The sequence below is a fragment of the Vicugna pacos genome, chromosome 23 (assembly GCF_048564905.1).
Source record: "Vicugna pacos chromosome 23, VicPac4, whole genome shotgun sequence".
NCBI classification, from domain to species: domain Eukaryota; kingdom Metazoa; phylum Chordata; class Mammalia; order Artiodactyla; family Camelidae; genus Vicugna; species Vicugna pacos.
Genome location: NC_133009.1, coordinates 14,582,798 through 14,601,332, shown reverse-complemented (window position 1 = coordinate 14,601,332; position 18,535 = coordinate 14,582,798). Strand labels below are relative to the sequence as shown.

At 45.3% G+C, this 18,535-nt stretch overlaps 1 protein-coding gene across 2 annotated transcripts in view; it reads left to right on the top strand.

Annotated features, from left to right (window-relative positions):
* PTPN14 (protein tyrosine phosphatase non-receptor type 14) overlaps positions 1 to 18,535 on the top strand; it is a 155,265-nt gene that overhangs the window by 104,430 nt on the left and 32,300 nt on the right. For both annotated transcript variants that reach the window (XM_006198771.4, XM_015234766.3), the window contains exons 4-8: positions 3,719 to 3,816; positions 6,081 to 6,148; positions 12,425 to 12,495; positions 13,449 to 13,536; positions 17,360 to 17,448. In XM_006198771.4, coding sequence (XP_006198833.1) covers positions 3,719 to 3,816; positions 6,081 to 6,148; positions 12,425 to 12,495; positions 13,449 to 13,536; positions 17,360 to 17,448 — 414 coding nt within the window. The remainder of the gene's footprint in view (positions 1 to 3,718; positions 3,817 to 6,080; positions 6,149 to 12,424; positions 12,496 to 13,448; positions 13,537 to 17,359; positions 17,449 to 18,535) is intronic.

The following is an 18,535-nucleotide window of genomic DNA, read 5'->3' as shown; positions in this document are numbered from 1 at the left end:
AGTGCAAGCCTACATTTAACCTGAATGACCAGGCATCACCCTGGTGTTCCTTGCTGGTGGATTGGGATCCACTGTTGCCCAGCATGGGACAGATCTGTAGTAGCACTTGCTCACACATTTTATAGACGTGACAGTTGTGAATGAAAGTTGGGATCAGCAGAGTAAGAAAAGTACAGCTATTGCTTTGCTGGATCCTGTGGATTTTATTTTCCAAGGCCTCAGCTGGTCATTTCCACCTCCAAGGTGACATGTAAAAAGGCTCTAGCTGTGGCTGATAATGCTAGGATAATACCTTGTAAAATGCTTTACTCATTGGTTTTTAGACATTGGACCTTTAACATTGCCCTGGAGAGAGAAACATGATAGCAGTGGCCCAGGAGGCGATGAGCATCCCTGCAGGGCACAGACTATCTTAGCCAGACTTCTCCGGGATGTCCTCAGCATCTAGTCGACTTATACATACAGGAAGTGCTTAATTATGTGGGTTTTTTTTTTAGACAAAGTAATTAAAAAGTTTTTAATCTAACTAAAAATTTTTCTGTATTAAAAAAAATTTTTTTTTTAAATGAAGGTACTGGGGATGGAACCCAGGACCTCATGCATGCTAAGTAAGCATACACTTTACCGCTGAACCATTACCCCCAACCCCCCCATAAGTATGTGTTAATATCCACATGTCTCCTGGGCTAGTAGAGCAGAAAATAAGTCGAAACCACTTGAGATAGGAAGGAGTGAATATATGTAGAAGATTTTCAAACGTTGTATGAATAGGAGGAGTAGGTGAACTTTACCATCCTTTCCTACCTTGGAGTTGGGTCCCATTGTACCTTTCTTCAGTAAACATTAACATTCCTTCCTATCCTGAGATTCTGTTTCTGAGTTCTTTGGTTGTTTTGTTTATTTGTTTTTAATTATCCCTTAACTTTTCTGAAGAAAGACGCAGCGGGGTCCTCTGGCAGTAAGATGACGTTAACACTTTTCCTCATCCCTCTTTTCTTCTTAGTCCCTCAATTTTGAAAGTATGGTGCTCAGATTCTAGGTGACTCCTCTTCAAAGACCTACCTGCTTTCACAGTGAACTCTTGGCACTTAAAAGATCTTTTGATGACTGAGGACCCCCTTGCTTGCTTGGGTTTCCACAGGAAGGGGGTCTCCTGTCTAAGACCTGGCTAAATTATAAACATAAAAGATCTTCCATGAAAGTCTCCCAGGCAATTCCTAAAGTCTCTTGGAGAGAAAGCTGCCTCACGCTAACGAGGGGACCTCTGACTGTTTCTGGGAGAACTGGTGCAGACGCACAAGAGGGAAACCAAGAACCAGGCTGGAAACAAGGAACGAGCTTGGCAGAGGGGACCGAGGAATAGCCTCGAGGGAAGGGTGGAGAACGCAACAGGAAACTCGTGCTGTAGCTTCCTGTGAGAAGAAAGCTTCTGAAATCTGTATTTCCCCTCATTCAGGTTCTACTGAGCCTTCTCCCAGGAGACGAACTAATAGTGTCCATCATTCGATTATGCCTTTAGACCTAAATCCGTTATTTCAGTAAGGCTATAAAACCCTGAACCGCGCTTGTGGGCTGTACACTCCTTAAAGCAAAGGTGCTCATGTCAAGCATTTTTGTTGGAGCTCTTGGTTTGCTGAATGAAACCAAGGAACTTGAGAACCTTGAAACTTGAGATCCTTGGCACTTGCTATGTGCAGACTGGCTGTCTCTTTCCCCTTGGAATGGGAGACATGCAGGCAAACAGCAGGCACTTGGACAGTGAGAATAAATGCATGGGACCACCCTTCTATGATGGTAACTCACCTTGGGTGAGACCTTTGGAAACATGCCCGAGCTTCGGGATGTGACCTTAGTGAACAGCGGGAAAAAGGAGACTGGAAGGTAACATGTGGCATAGTTTCACTGCAGCAATTCAGATTTCTTTAGTTGTCAATACTTTGATTCACTCTCATGCTGTTTCTTTTCATTCATGTATGATTATTGCTTCAACATGTTTTCATTTACTCTAATTCTCTCCTATGAAGAATGAAGAAGCAGGTCATGTCTTCCCTTTTACCCTCCATCATATATTATTGCCAGAAACTCCCTCAGCAAAGAAAACGCGCACACACACACACACACAGGCGGTGCCTTCAGTTGCACAAGATTTTTTAAAGTGCCCGACCTAGTATTTCCTCCCTATTGTTTGTGCACATTCAGAAACAGCCGAACTGCTACTTCATTACCAGCAAAAGACTTTGAAGGTTCTCGTGTAACCTCTGTTCCTGTTTGTTGGGATTTACAATCCAGATGCCTCCAGCCAGCTAAGGCTGTACTGCCTAGGTGAGGGCAGAGCAGTGAGTGGACACAAAGGTTTTCGACACAGTGTCTGGGACTTGCCTCTGAAAATCAGTGACGACACTTGCTATATACACTAACTGATTTAATCAACTGTTGTTGCCGGGAAGTGAGAGTGTGGATTCAGTGGTGGACCTTGTAAAATGATTGTGAATATTCTAGGTGAAAGAACGGCAGTAGAAAAAATAGGTTGCTTCTCTATCGTATATCATGTTGGACTGAAAAACAGTCTTTAAATAACTCCAGGTGTTGGTCCTTCTGGTTTGAGTGTAGGTTTTCCTCCCGGAGACTAACACAGCTGTCTTCACCCTGTCCCGTAGACCCAAGGCTAGAGAAGTAGACTCTTTTGTAGAGCCTCATCCCTCCACTCAGATAGGCATCCGACGGACGTGTGACGACGTCCATGACGTCAAGGTCAAGACGACAATAATTAGCCCTCAGGGATGATTGCCTCTTCCCAAGAGAGCTGGGCTTTGGGTCACTCCTGAGTTCCTTTGATTGACATGCCGAAGGTTTGGAAAAGTAGAGAGTTATGGTTACCAGGAACAAAAAGCTTGTTAGTATTTGCCAAGAATTGACGCTAGAAAAGTCTGACTGTTGTAGAGGTGGCTGTGTTTTAGAGTTTGGTCAAAGGAAGTGGAGTCCTGGGAAGTAAAGATTTGGGGTAGGGAGATTTCTAAGCACTGAGGTAATTCCAAGTATGATTTTACTGGCAAGGAAACAATGCAGTGTATTAGCGTCTGAGAACAGTGGTCTGGTCTGAGGCTGATGTTGTATATGGGCACTGTCTGTCTGTCTGCACTTTGCTGCTTGGAGAACGTACTTCGGGCTGGAAGGCTCAGTATTACATTTGATTAGATTTTTATGAGTCACAGATGGGGAGGGTGAGGCTGGCTCTGAAGAGCTTTGTCCGTCCATTAGCAGAGTTCCAAAAGATTTGGCCTGTTTGCCTTCTGCCCTACCAAACCTTTGGGTTTAAAAAATGGTGTGTTTCCACAATTTTTCAGGAATGCGCACCACTGAATGTGGCTTTGGCAGCTGTGTTGTTGCGGGTGGCCAGGTGTGGGAGAGCATTTTCACTCCTGGTCTCTTGTTGTGAAGAGCTGGTCCTTATCAGTAGTTGATCCTGCCGGCCCACAATGAACTGATGTGATGAGAACGCTCGCGACCTCAGAGTGACTGGGACTTGGCACCTGCCACATCAAACAAAGATAAACACAGGCAGAGGTCACTTTCCGTCTTTTATAGAGCCGACCTTTATCGACATCACCTGTGTGTCCTGCTGTGTACACAAGCTTTCACATCCAGAGACATCGATGCGTGGGAACGTATTCCAAGTATGTGTTTTTAAGGTTATTTGTTTCTCTGTTTCCATGAACAGATATCAGTATTACCTGCAAGTCAAAAAAGACGTGCTTGAAGGGCGGTTGCGGTGTACGCTGGAACAGGTGATCCGGCTGGCTGGCTTAGCTGTGCAAGGTAAGAGAGAGTGGGGACCAGTGTGTGACACTCCGTCTTCTGCTGGGTGATGGCATTGCTGGACTCTCAGAGGGAAAAGTTACAGTCATCTTCAATGACCCCTTAGGAACCCTTGCTTTTCATTTCAAGGTATCTTACATTAAAAATGCAGAGGTAGGGATTTTTGGTGGCAGGATGGTGGATTTCACAAAGCTGTTTGCAAATTGTTTACGCTTGTATAATTTTAGTTTTATTTAAAGAAAGAGCAGCTTTCATCCTGCCTCTAGTTAAAGCTACATTGCGGGGTTTGTGGGACATTTTCTTAGAATTTTTCCACTGCCCAGCGTGGTCACATTTTGGCCTTGACTTTGACATAAGTTTCAAGTATGATAGCTCAGAACATTATAGTGTAATTTATTCTGACACACTCAACGAGAGAAACTTAAAATGCACAAATATAATATGAAATAACACATGTGTATTGGAGTAAATTTATCTTTCAACTTGCCCTACTTAGATTGATCAGCTATTTTTCACCTTCTCTAAAATGTTCTATGTATTTATTAACATATTACATAATTCTTTACATATATTTGTACATTACTCTTTACTGAATGGTAGCTCAATTGACTTTGGTCATATTAAAAACATGAAGATAAAAGTAAAATTTTTAAAGAGAAACATGTTTCCCTTTCCATCATGATTTTCTTTAAAATCAGTTAACGTGCAAATGTAACACGCCTGCCAGCCGCCGAGTCCTCGCTGTGTGGGATGTTGTTGTAGAAGCTGTGCTGAACTTCCCACCCCAGACTCTGCACTGAAGTTAAACCTTCTGGGTTCTAAAGTGTCTAAAGAGGCAGCCTCCTATTCATCTCTTTCATTCCCCGGGGTATTAGCAGGTTAGTGATTTTTGTTAGACGTACAATTCCTAGTAGTTAGCTTCTCCTGTGACCCCGTGGACTCGAAGTACACCGGGTATCTGTGCACTTAAAGACTGGAAGGGGCGGGAGCAGGGCCCAGACGGTGTGCCAGAACTATCTGTAGTTACAACTGAAGAGTCACTCGATGCCTTTACTGGGGAGAAGACAGAGAAGATCCAACACGTCCCTCATCTTCAAATTGGGTGTTTCTTCTCTCAGATGCTTCCTTTTCACTTTATTTACTCTCTTTTTTCCCTCTCACTCTTCAATCATTGGGCTTATTACAGGCATCCTGGAAATTGGAGGACCCTGGTGATAGCTTTCAGGCTGAAGGAAGTTGGTAAACTTAACCCTGGACTCTCTTTTCCTTGGGTCCTGAAGCTTGCTGTTCAGCCTGATGAAACCTCCTCTCGCTGTAATGTTTGTAAAATAATTTTTCTGAGAACCCTTACTGGGCAGCTAGACACATCAGTAGAGCTCTAAGTCATGACGAAATATGAACACAGATGACGAAACTTGAAAATAGACAGAACTCGCCATCTTTTGTGGTATTCCCGGATGCCTCACCGTGTAATTCGTTTCATGCTGAATTTGTGGGCGTACCTTTGCCTTCTTGGTAACATCTTGTCCCCTCGCCTTCTGTGCAGATCCCCTTACTCTACATCTCTTGTTACCTCAAAATACCTGAATCCATTTCTGCCTGATGTGAAGCATTTTACGTGAAAGTAACATTTCATGCTCTTTTGATTTTTTTTTTTTTTGAGAGCGAGCAGGATTAGAAGCAAGACATTTATAGATTTCTATTAGAGGCTCCCTATATTCATTTTGCTTGTGCTCAGACATTCCATGGTGAGATGAAGACAGGGCAAAACAGAATTTGGGGCATCTTGTAACATGTGGAGTTGTTTAGGAGGTGTAAAAATCTACAGGATTGCTTGCCAAGGGTGATTTATAGTGGGAATTTCCAGCTGCAAATATATGAAAAGATGCTGATAGGTTTGGCTCTTCAGTTGTCAAAATTAACCTTGAGTTAAAGTCCCCTTGGCAGATACTCTTAAGATACGTATTGGTGCATATTGAACAAAAAGATAAACATAGACTTGTTTTCAATTTTTTAAATAGCTTAGGAGTCACTTTCAAATTTCCCCATTCTTTCTAGAAAGTTGTGCAGCAGTGCACACGTGCTCATATTTACATTATTGCTGTGTAAAAGTGGTAATGATGTCGAACACATCTTGGCACTGTTTTTATTTAATAATAGTGCAGAAATAGGATGAAATGGGAAGAAGAAATGTGGTCATAAGTTTATCATAATTTATTCCCTCTTTATTGTCATGTAATAAATACCACTTCGTTTCCTTTCAGCTGATTTTGGAGACTATAATCAGTTTGATTCTCAGGATTTCCTCAGAGAATATGTGCTATTTCCTATGGTAAGTGTAATTTCCTTTTCCTTAATTAATTTCCTACCTTCTTTGTATGTTTAATTTTTTCTGTTGAAAATCTCAGAGGAATCGACACACACATTCCCTGGGGAAGAATGTCTCTGCGTTTATCAAGTAGAGACAAGTTTTGTAAAACACTGAGAAACTTCCCAGCTCCTCAAGACACTTCCCTGCCCCCACCCCCCACACTGCCATCTAGTGTCACTGCCACCGCCAGGTGCTGTGGTGAGAGCTCTTCCTTTCTGAGTACACCCAGCCTGTTTCATCCCCGAGCCTCTGGACTTGGGCTTCCTTCCTCTGCCTAGAATGCTCGGCCCCAGGTCTTCCTGTGACTTGTCATTCAGGTCTTGATTCAGATATCACCTCCTCAGAGAAACCTTCCTTTTCCTTGACCAACTATGTGATACATGCAAACCATCCAGTGCTTCCTGCTAAATCACCTTCTATGTGTGTATTTCAGAGCTCTTTCAGTATCTGAATGTGTTTTGTTCTTTCTTTCTTTTTCATCATCAGCTAGAATGTCAGCTCTATGGTCCTTAAGGAGGGACCCTCTCTGTCTTGTCCACTGTCCTCTTGCACAGAGTCTGTGCTCGGAAAAGTTTCTCGAATATGTCAGTGAAGTAAAATGTCCACTCCTGGGTTAAATTGGGGATGAAGCTTGGATTTTATCCCTGGGGAATTTTTGTTTGTTTTTTAGTAGCTTTGGAGTAAAAGAGAAGAGTTTTCGTGAGGAAGGTTAAAACGTTTGAAAAGCCATTTTAGGGAAGAGCTATACCCACTCCAGCATTCTGTTTGACCTTAGAAATCACGATCATTCACCACTTACTTTTCCTGTGCTCGAAGCACTGACCTGGGGGGCTCACCCGTGAGGGATGAAGTTATATGAGAAACGGTGCTTGTTCTCAGGGAGAATGGCTGAGTCAATAGGAAGTTTGCAAAATCCGAATGCAAAGCCAAGTGCAATAAAATACGGTTGGGATTTTATGTGGGGAGAGGTTACATGTGTTTGGGGGTTGAGGGAAGGCTGAAAGACTGATGGCGTGTGAGCTGCCTCTTAAAGGATGGGCAGCATTGCAGTAGGCCGAGAGGGAGGAAGCCAGGGAAGCCCTAGACAGAGAGAGGGGGTGCAGAGCCCAGGCGGCCTGGGTGACTGGGCGGGGGTCGGCTGGCCACTCCAGCGGCCACTCAGCGGTGCAGAGGGGAGCGGTGACGGATAAGCCTGAAACACCTGAGGAGTTAGAAAGCATGGGCTCCGTCCTGGGGTTTAGTGACCCCACACTCGGAGAACTGCTAGATTAGAGCAGTGAGACCATTTGTGCTAGGACGTCAGGTGGGAACCTGTTGTAGCGTTCTCAACAGGAGGTAGGAGTTAGGTGTTGGCAGTGAAGAGAAAAACAAAAAAGCAATGCAAGAGATATTTTGGAATTAGAATGGGCAGAACTTGGCATCTAACCTGCTGTGGCATATGGGAAGGAGAGTGTCTGGTGACAAAGGTTTTAAGTTTTGATAGACCAGAAATAAGTAAGGCTGAAGATATTATTTCTGTCCCTACATGAGATGAGTCTAAGTTGGTCCAAAACTTAAAAAAAAATTTTTATATAATTTTAAATGTTGCTTTCCATTTACAGTTATTACAAAATATTGGCTATATTCTCCATGTTGTACATACATCCTTGAGCCAATGTCACACCCAGTAGTTTGTACCTCCCCTTCTCCCGCCCTTATTTTGCCCCTCCCCATCCTCTCCACTAGTAACCACTAGTTTGTTCTCTGTTATCTGTGAGTCTGCTGCTTTTTTGTTATATTCACTGGTTTGTTGTATTTTTCAGATTCCACGTATAAGTGATATCATATAGGATTTGTCTTTCTCTGTCTGACTTATTTCATTTAGCATAATGCCCTCCAAGTCCATCCACGTTGCTGCAAATGGCAAAATTTCAGCTTTTCTGTGCCTGAGTAGTAGTCCATTGTGTCTGTCTGTCTGTCTGTCTGTCTATCTATCTATCTATCTATCTATCTATCTATCTATCATATCTTCTTTATCCATTCATCTGTTGATGGACACTTAAGTTGCTTCTGTATCTTGGCAATTGAAAATAATGCTGCTATGAACATTGGGGTGCATGTATCTTTTCAAATTAGTGTTATTGGGTTTTTTTGGATACATACCCAGGAGTGCAATTGCTGGGTCATATGGTAGTTCTATTTTTAGTTTTTTGAGAAACTTCCATACTGTTTTCCACGGTGGCTGCAGCAATTTACTTTCCCACCAACAGTGTAGGAGGGTTGCCTTTGCTCTAAATTGGTCTAAAACTTAACCTTAATGCTGTAGGTTTCAAGATTTCTAACTTTTTATGAATAGCTCAGTCCTTCTTCCCACCAAGATAACAGCAGTATTACCTGCTGGGCCTACTGTTTTTATGCCTTATTTAATTCAACTGATTAAATCAACCTCCATTCAAAGAAATTAGCATATTAGCAGAGAAGTTCCTCATAGGACTTAGTATCAGTACCTCTAACATCTCAGAAGCTCGCCTCAGAAGTCAGGGTGTTTCCTGGTGTGCTGTTGGGAAGACAGTGACGCTCATACCTTAGAATTTTAGAGAATGTGCACGTTTGTGTCAAATGGACACAGTGAATTGGGTTGATAATTTTCCATAATTTCTTGCTTTTACATTTCTCTCATTGAAAGTCTTTATCACATAGCCTTTAGGAAGAGACTGGGAGAACTTTCAAAGGTGATTTCCAGCATGATATGTGTGAGTTTGTAGTGGTAAAATGCTTGGACACATTAAAGTTCTGTGAAGCAGGAAAAGAGTTATTTTGTGTATGATACCTTTTCCAGAGTAAGACCGTGTTTCCACGGGGCTCTAAGCAATCAGGTATTGTAACAGCAGAGCCCTTGTTAAATCTCACCGTGGATGGGCCATATTGGTGCTATTGTTCTTGGATCCTGAACTTCCCTCTTTGGGATAGTAGCTACTAGTGACGGGTGGCTATTAGCATTCAAATTTAAGTTAATTAAAGTTAAATAAAATTAAAAACTTTGTCCCTCAATTGTACGAGCTACATTTCAAAAACACTCAGTAGCCACATGTGGCCAGTGGCTCCTGTACTGGAAAGTTTGGATATAAAACTTTTCCATCATTCCAGAAATTCCTGTTGGGCAGTGCTGCGGGTGAGGTGGCAGAAGTGGATGTCAGAGTGTATATCTGAATTGTGAATATTCCTAGGTTTTGGTGTCAGTCATATATCCTTTCCTCCCCTCCACCCTGACCCCTGTTGTATCCTGAATACACTGTGGCCAGTGGCCTGTGCTCAGGAGGTTTAGAGGAGAACAGAGGTCAAGTGTTCTGTGCCCATATCCTGGCTGTGCCACTTACTGGCCGTATGAACTTGGGCACATTATTTACCCAGAGCCTCCATCGTCTCATCTAAAAATGAAGGTAACAAGCCCAACCTGACTGTGAGGATGAAAGGAGAGAACGCACGTGAAGTACTCAATTTGGCACAGGGTAAATTCTCAGTAAGTGTTTACTGTCATTGTCATCCTCCTCATCATATTATTATCATCTTCAGCATTATTATTCTGTCTCTGTTAGGCAAGGACAAGGATGCTGAAGAGTGTGTTTTCCAGGCAACGGTACTGTGTGCATTTTGAAATGTGAGCAGACAGAGGACCGGCAGGGGGTACGAACGATCATTAAGCAGCTTTGCATAACTCAAACCTCTAATGATGTGAAACTGACATTGCATATTGAGCTCAGTTCAGTCAACATTTATTGACCACCTACTTACTGTATGTTGAGAGTTTATAAGCTGGCATTGTACAAAGCTCTGTGATGGGCCCTGGAGGCAATGTGGAGGTGAACCCCTGACCTCAGGTGCCTATAATCTGCCAGAGAGAGGGAGACAAGAACAAAGGGTAAGAGTATACAAACAACTATGTGAGAAAGGCAGTGGGCAGGCTGTGGTCAGGACCGTGAGGGAGACGCACACAGGGCAGAAGAGGTAGGCCCAGAGCGGGAAAGGCTTCCATCCTGCTCGGGGAATATGGGAGCCCTGTCTAGGGAGTGGTAGGTGAGACGGGCGCTGATGGATGGGGTGACGTTGCACTTGGTGTGATGGGCCTGGGTGGTCCTCCCAGGAAGGGTGGGCACTAGTGTGCGTGGAGGTGTGAATGCTGTCTGTGTTAGGAAGAGTCAGCCTGAGGTCTTGAAACCTTGAGAGAGGAGGTCTGAGGGGACGGCTGGGTCACACCGAAGAATGGTCTGAACGCCAGGCCCAGGTGTTGACCTAATTGAGTCGGCAGTGGGGAGCCATGGCGGGTTGTAAACTTTCTGCTTGGTTCCACTAGAGTTTTCAAAGAGAAGAATGCATTCCTTTGGTGGGGGAGGGAAGATGGGATGAATGGCTGTGTTTGATCTTCTAAAGTCACCGAGTTTGTCAGATGGCATTTCTGCAGCAGAGCAGAGAACAAAGTTAAGTACACAGGGCGCCCCGCAGGTGTGCGGCGGTGCACAGGCTCACACGCTGCCATTTTTCATCACACCGGCCTCTCTCGCCCGCCTGGGTGGCAGGGCCACATCCCCGGGAGGCCCCAGACACAGATGGAGGCAGTGGGATTGAGTAAGGAGCAGAGGGGTCCCTTTGGACCCTTTCTTTTTTTAAAAGCAGGAGGCAGTGGCTTAATGGAGCACTTTTTGATCTTCACTTAAGTTTCTTTATTCTATTGTCACATGCCTTTCATTAGCTTTTCAAAATTAGTATCGAGTTATTCCTCCTACTCAATACCACGTGCACACACGTAGCTGGATTCCTAAGCCACATGGTGTCTGTGATTCCACAGCATAAAACTGAAATTGTCCAGCTTATTTCCTCTCACGGACTTGGGTTGTTTCAGTGGATGGCTAAACAGGAAACAGCAAATTAATCAGTTAACACGTGAAAAATAAGAGCTGCCAGTAATTCCCTCCGTCTTCTCCTAGGTTTCTCAGGACCATCTGCAGAGCTGTAGGATTTCCAATATATCGTTAAGCTCTCATTTTCCAGCTTTGGGAAATACTGATCCCCCCCCCCCACACACAGTTTCATGATTGAGATGGGATGTTTCTTGCAGTTTTGAGGTCTACCTCTTTGGGTGTAGTGTTTCATGAAAAGCTATTAAATTAGAGGTAATTTTTGTATAGAGGGTATTTTAGAATCAAGGGAATGAAGCATTTTGGAGGTTTGCTGTGAAAAGATCAGCCCCTCCCCCCACCCTCAGTGTCTGCAGTGTGCCTCGGAGGGCCCCACTGGGACACACGGCTCAGAGCCCCTTCTGACGTCAGAGCACATCTGAGGGAAACAGAGCACATCTGTGTCCTCCTTGGTGCTCACCAGCTTGGGGGCGGTAGGAGGTGGGGAAGGGCGGAGGTAGCTGGGCCCATGACTTGAGCATCCCCAGGCCACCACGTGGGATGGGACAAGCTTTAGAATCCCTGTGCCAGTCAAGGTCTCAGGAACTGACTGGCCTCTCTGTCTTGAATTTATTCTTCCAGACTCCGTATCACGTTCCCGGTAAATGTTTAACAAGCCCTGTAAATACTCCCACCGTCCTTGAAGGGGGAGTTGGGAAGCAGTGTGTGCAGTGGGCTCTAAGCCCGTGGGAGCCAGCACAGCGCTGGTCCAGGTGGTGGAGACATCAGCTGGTCAGCCACCCGGCTGTTACCTTCCAGAGCGCCCCTGAGGTGGTTTAGCTGTCAGAACCTCTTTTGCTCCAAAGGTCTCATCAAGTAACCTGTGATGAGCCTGTTCTGCCTTCAAGAGGCTCTGAATTAATTTGCTGGGATTGTGCCGGTGGAGAAAAAGGCCAGACCCCGTCCCTTCCTAGGCTCAGCTTTTGAAGGGGCGATGCCCAGGAACTCATTTTCCTACCTATTCTCATTGTTAAAAACATGTAAGCACTTACAACGCACTTGTAATAAAAGTGAGTCTCAGAGGCAGCAGATAGGGAAGAAGAAGGTCAATGAAAAAAGAACTATTCCTGGGCCCTCCGGAGTTAAGGTGGCAGCCCCTAGACATGCCTTGAAATAGCCTAAGTCATGGTGGGAGCCACGTTACAAAAGTAAAAGTGGAGCTTGGTCCTAAAAATCCCAACCGTTAATTCGAGGGAGTAAAGGGAGATTCAGGAAGCGAGGCTAATCAGAAATATCTCCTGGGAAAAAGCTTTTAAGATTTGCAAGCAGAATGGCAAGTGCCTCCCACTGTTTTCCGTTTTGATAGGATCTGGCCCTGGAAGAAGCCGTTCTGGAGGAGCTGACGCAGAAGGTGGCCCAGGAGCACAAAGCCCACAGGTAAGGCACGCTGGGCCAGGGGCGCCGCCCAGCACAAGGCCACTGCCCTGCACGCCCCCTCCCACAGCCCCTGCACAGTCACTTTCTTTCAGCAGGTAATTCAGCTTGTCCTGAGAGGTGCATGTAGATTTGAAAACTGTCCTACCTGCCCCTACTCCCTTTTCTTTTTTTCTCTCTCTCCCTTTTTTTTTTCTTTCTCTCTCCCTTTCTTTTTCCCCCCTTTTCTTCTTCAACACCAGTCAGCTCACACAGATGAGCAGTTGTTGGCCAGAGGAATTCCTCTCTCTGTAACTGACTGTCCTAAAACTCTGCTGTCGGACCCAGGAAGCCTGGCGCTGCTTGTGCTGAGAGCTGGAGAGCTGCTCTGGGTGGAAAAGTCAAGATTAGAGGGAAAGACTGAGACTGAAGGCAGCACTGAAAGTGTGAACAGGGCTGCTTGGAGCTCTTAGGGACCCACAGCAAACAAACATCCTTCCCTTCCGACCTCAGACGACCTGTGCAGTGGTCCTAGGCTCTCTTAGCTTGGCTACTTGGCTCCCAAAATTTCATTCTCATAAACTTTTTTTCTTTTTCTTTTCTTTCTTTTTTTCCCCCCTTGTTTCCTTCTTTTTTAACAGTGGAGATTTTTTTCCCAGGTGGGAGAAAAATAACTTTTTTTTTTAAAGCAGACAGCATTATTCACCAGGATGTCTGGGATAATTATTTAGTGTTATAGGGCTTTGGCTCTTAATTAAATACTTCATCCCACTCTTATTATTCCCAGTTGAGTACAAGGCTACTGGGAAATACGTTAATGAATTACGTAGTAATGCACCATGCCCGCACAGTTGGGTGATGATGGCTTTTCCCAGAACTGAAACCACAGTTCTGGAATTTGCCACCAGGAGGGTAAGATCTTCCACTGACTTTGTCACCCTTAACCATTTCCTCCTTTGATGCTCTTTTAATTTTAGTGGAATCCTGCCAGCAGAAGCTGAGCTTATGTACATCAACGAAGTGGAACGTTTGGATGGATTTGGACAGGAAATCTTCCCTGTGAAGGTAGCATACCCTGGCCTTGTTTTAGCCGGCTCAGAACAGCACAGGCACTTGGAGGATCAGCGCTGACCAATAGCAGAGAGCCAGAAGGCTTGGCTTTCTTGTTGTATGTGGCATTAGTTAGCAAGTCCAATTTACTTTAGGTAAAAGCGAGCACTTTCTCATAACTGAGAGATTCTGAAGCTTTCCATGGTCTTCAGCAGAATATCTCATTTGTAAGACAGCCTTCTGAGTGAGCATCAAACACCAGTCCGTCTGGTGCCACAAAGGTATCAAGGTCACATCCAGCCTCGCAACTGGACCAGTAGCAAACGTCACATGTGCCTTAAGTCAGACCCTCCGCAGCAGTTTTCTGCCCCATGCTGCTTCTCTTTCCTCCTCTTTGGGCTGATACGGTGATGATTGTCTGGAGGTAGAAGGAAACATTTCCTGTGTGCAATCATACTTGATCTCCAACTCTGCAGAGCCTCTGTTGTGGGTTTCCAGCCCCTTTGGTGTTTTCTGGAAACTATTACAGCCTGTCCCGTCCTTTGCCACAGATCCACCTCCTGAAGTGGGTGTGGCAGGGGGTCGTGGTGCGTGGTCATTTATAGAGCTGAGTCCATCATCCAAACTCATTTTCCTCTCTCTGCCGACCCACTTTACAAAAGATGGAGTTTTATCAGAAACCTAAAGCAACTGGCACATTTCAGCAATTTGGGAGACGCCTGTAATTTCAGCATAAACATTTCACTCCAAACTGGCTCTGCTGGCTGTTTTGTAAGTGTTCTGTTCCCCCTCTGTTGCCCGTTTGCAATTTGCCTTAATGAGAACTGCCCATGTGTATCAAGTAGAATCGAGCAGGGTGGCCGCAGCTTGCGAAAAAGGCTAAATGGCTCTTTTTTAGATTTGTTTAATTTTCTTTTGCTTCTCTAATGGTTGCCCTTCGTAGGGCTGTAATCCATTTTCCTTGCAATAATGCCTTACGAAGCCATCTGCATCCCACTTAGGTTTCAGCAGCCCATACATAGTCATGATATCTGGGGCCGTTGAAAAATCAGAGTAAACTTTTCTCCACTTCTAGAAAGCTGGCTTCTCGGGCCCTGGAAGTTGGAGGTTTGGTTGTGGCTGGCATGGGCTTGTGTCGTTTTTAGTAATTCTGAACTGTGAAACAAGGGCAGATGAGATGGTGTTGAAATCCACTGTGCTTGGTTCTGGTGGACTTTCTAGGATGTCCTTTAGTGGGAAAGAACAGGGTGGGTACTGGCGCTCGCTCTGAGTGGGCAGACGGGCCTGGCTGACTCACTGCCTCCCCCTCCACATATCTGTTCATGACTAAGGTGACCACCTACAGACTACGTGATTCCTGGCGACTGACCCAAGGCTGAAGGGTGGGGCAGCAGTACCAGTGGGGACGGTGACGGGGTCAGCTCAGAGTTAGGTGAAAAAGCAGCCAGGAAAGTACGCAGGGACAGGCTGCACGTGGTGATGAGGTCCTTTCGTTTGAGTACAGGTCCTTATTGACCAAGGAAGGTTAAAAAAGTGTGCTGTGGCTGTGTCTCAGTGAGGGACATTTACATTTAGTGTGGGTCCTTCCATGAGTGGGTCCTCAGAAATTTTCAAGACTGGGGGGGGGTGGGTCGGGTACCAATCCGTTTTCTGGCATGTGTGTCCCCACCACCCCCAGACACAGGGGCCGCCCCAGCCTCAGTTGCTCCTGTATTGTCCAAACACATGGCCGTGGAGGGTGGGTGGCGCACTTCTGGAATGGGTCAGAGTCTGGAGTCTTAGTCTTTGGCTGAGTTGGACACTGAACCCTTAAGTTTTGGGGCTTTTTTTATTTAAAGGTGGTTTTTTTTTTCAGTTAATTATATTTTATTTTTTTTTTGCTGAGGAGGGTAATTAGGTTTGCTTGCTTGTTTATTTATTTTTAATGGAGGCACTGGGGATTGAACCCAAGACCTCGTGCATGCTAAGCATGCACACTCTCCCACTGAGCTACACCCTCTCCCACCGAGCCCTTAAGTTTTGAGCAATGCAGCACCCTGGGCATCCATCCTGCGTTTTTCTTTCTTCCGTTGTCCCACCATGGTGGGCCATTCCTCCCGGGCCCCCATCCCCGGCAAGACTTCTATACTCATCTCCTGGCCATGTGCCCAGGGAATTCTTTCCACAGAATTGTCCTTTCTCTTCCCATCTCTACTTCACCTATTTTCTTTTCCCACATAGACTTTTTTTCTATAATATAACTTAACCTTTAACTTCTCGCAGTTACCAAGGCCCTTTATCCCTCCCTATGTCTTTCTCTCTGAACTCTCTCTCTCTGCTTTTGTGTTGTCCTATCCTCTCTCTCCCTCCCACCCTGTTAGGAGATGCCTCCTTTAATGGAAGCTTTGGGAGGTGGATTTAGGAGAGGTCACTGAGAAGGGACGCTGTCCATCTTTGTGTCTTAAAAGGGGTTGAGTGTTCTGAGGAAGGCAGAGGTCTGTCTTTTCTGTCTTAGGCCCAGTTGGGCATGGATCTCCTCTCACTCCACTAAGAGGATGTTCCCCAAGTGAAAGCAAAGGACCAAGTGACAGCTGACTCACTGGATGCTGAGCCTGGCTCCCACTCTGCTCTTAAGAACTCTGGCAACCAGGTTGTGCTCTCCCAGGCAGGAGGTTGGAAGCCCCTGACTGGACCAAGAGACTGGACCAAAGACAGTACATCTGGGTTCACCCACACAGGGCCCAGCAGATTGCCCGACAGTGAAGTCTAGGCTCCCCGTGCCCTTCCTGTGCTCACAAAGGCCCTCACTAGTGTTGAGCATCCCACTCGGGAACGTGACTAGACAGCTGAGCAGCAGCACCTCCCGACGATGCCCTACTCGGGGCAACAGGGGTCAACGCCACGAGAAGGAAGCAGCCGAGAGATGCAGAGCTTCTAGGGCGAAGGCGCCCTGGCCCAAAAGCACATCCTGAGTCTCAGGGATTAAAAACAGTAACAATAAAATAAAAATATCTTACCTCCTTGAAGGAGTAGATCACTTTTAAAAGGGAACACTCAGAAAATAAAGAACTCTCAGAAATTTTAAAATATGATATCAGAAGTGGAGAACTTGATAGGTTAGAAGACTAAATTAAGAAAATCTCACCCGAAAACAAAGTAACGGAGCATGGGAGGCAGGAGGTAAAATTTGGGGGCCAACCCAGGATGTTCAGTTCAACACCTCAGTAATGGGAGTTGTAAAAGGAGTGGACAGGGGAAACAGAAGGTAGTGATTTGAGAAAATATCCCAGAACTGAGGAACATGAGGTCCTAAACTGAAAGGTCGAGCATAGTGGCTGCAAATAGACACACTGGGGCTTTAAGTAATAGAAGTGGGTCCCTTTGAGGAGAGGAAACGGTGGGGTCTGCAGCTGGCTGCTTTTAAACAAGATCTAAAGAATATTCAGTTCTTCAGACTATGTGCATATGGAATTGCACACATACAATGTGCGTATGTGATCAAAGTACGTGGGTGTATAATTTTGACTTAAAAAACAAAAACTAAGGTTAAAAAGGATACTAATAGATGTTCATGAAAGAGAAAGTCTTAACTGCCAACAAGTCTGAGAAAACCCTAAAATTCTTCCTTAAGCAGGAAGTGTGTGTGTGACAAACTGAGATAAAAGAGGAAAATGTACCTTTGTGGTATTTTAGGATGTGCAGTGGGGTGTTTCCCTTCAGGTCCTGCTTGTCTTATTGCCCTGGCGCCGTCTGTGATTCATTCCACGTATGGGCGAGAAACGGGGTGTGGTCCCCATGGGGAGGCTGCCAGACTGCTGGGCGTTTGTTTCATCACAGCCGTTTTGTTGATCTTACGCAGGACAATCATGGAAACAGTGTGCACCTGGGCATCTTCTTTATGGGGATTTTCGTGAGAAACAGAATTGGAAGACAAGCAGTGATCTACAGGTATTCTGACTTGTGTCTTTCTCCTTTTTCCCCTTGAGGCACCCTAGAAAACCCCACTGAGGGTGAAAGTTACCCAAATGAGTTCAGAGCCAGACCATGGATCAGAGTTGAGCTTTTCTCACCTCAGAGAAGATCAGCGCTCCGCAGGATTTAAGTGGTGATGGAGAAAGTCATCTCACTTTTCCTGGGGGTTTATTTGGGGATGGGGGATGGGGGAAGCTCTTTCTTTCCACCTGACTCCCAGAAATGCATAGTTGAACCCCGCTGAGCCAGAAGAGTGGAACAAAACTCTGTGAGTCTGGCTGGAGAGGGGCTCCCGCAGATTATGCCTGAATTACCCATGATGGGTCATTAAATCCAAACTGAGTTCTTTCCATTGACTTGCACCCTCTGCCTCACCATGTGTGCTAGAAAAGTACAAACGAATTTTTGTAGTACCAGAAGAGGATTATTTGTGAAGGTATGTTTTGAAAAAGCAATCGATTGGTGATTATAAAGTAAAGACCTTTGGGACGTTTTATTATCTTGACTCTTCAACCCTCTTTTCCATTTAACGTGAGGAGGAGCAGGATAGGGGAGTGGCAGCGTCCTCTGCGCGACGTGTCCATGAGCCTGTTTTGTATTGGTGCCCTCGGCTCCCATCATTGCGTCAACAGTCTGAAAAATCGCATGCTTGCTTTCATTTATGAGGACAGTATGGCCTCTTATTTACTGGGAAAACAGCTTTTCTGTGATGGGCAGAGCAGCATGTCCAGGGCAGGTGGTCCAGGGCAGCTCTTAGAGGCAAAGCACAGTCCACCTCCTGGAAGTGAATCCTTGGCCAACCACGTGCTCTCTGGATCAGCAGTTACTGCAGGTTATTTTGAGAAAGTTTTCCCAGTCAATCTGCCCCACTGGCTTTCATTTTCCTTAGTCCCACTCTGCCATTATTATTTTCCATATATTTTCTCTGCCTTATTGAATTGAAACAGGAGTAGAGAGAGAGAGATCTTTGGGGCTGCAGAATAAACTTTTTAATTTTTGGACATATTTAGTCAACTCCATACACCTATTACAAACTGAGTAAAATGTATAAATATGTGCAGAG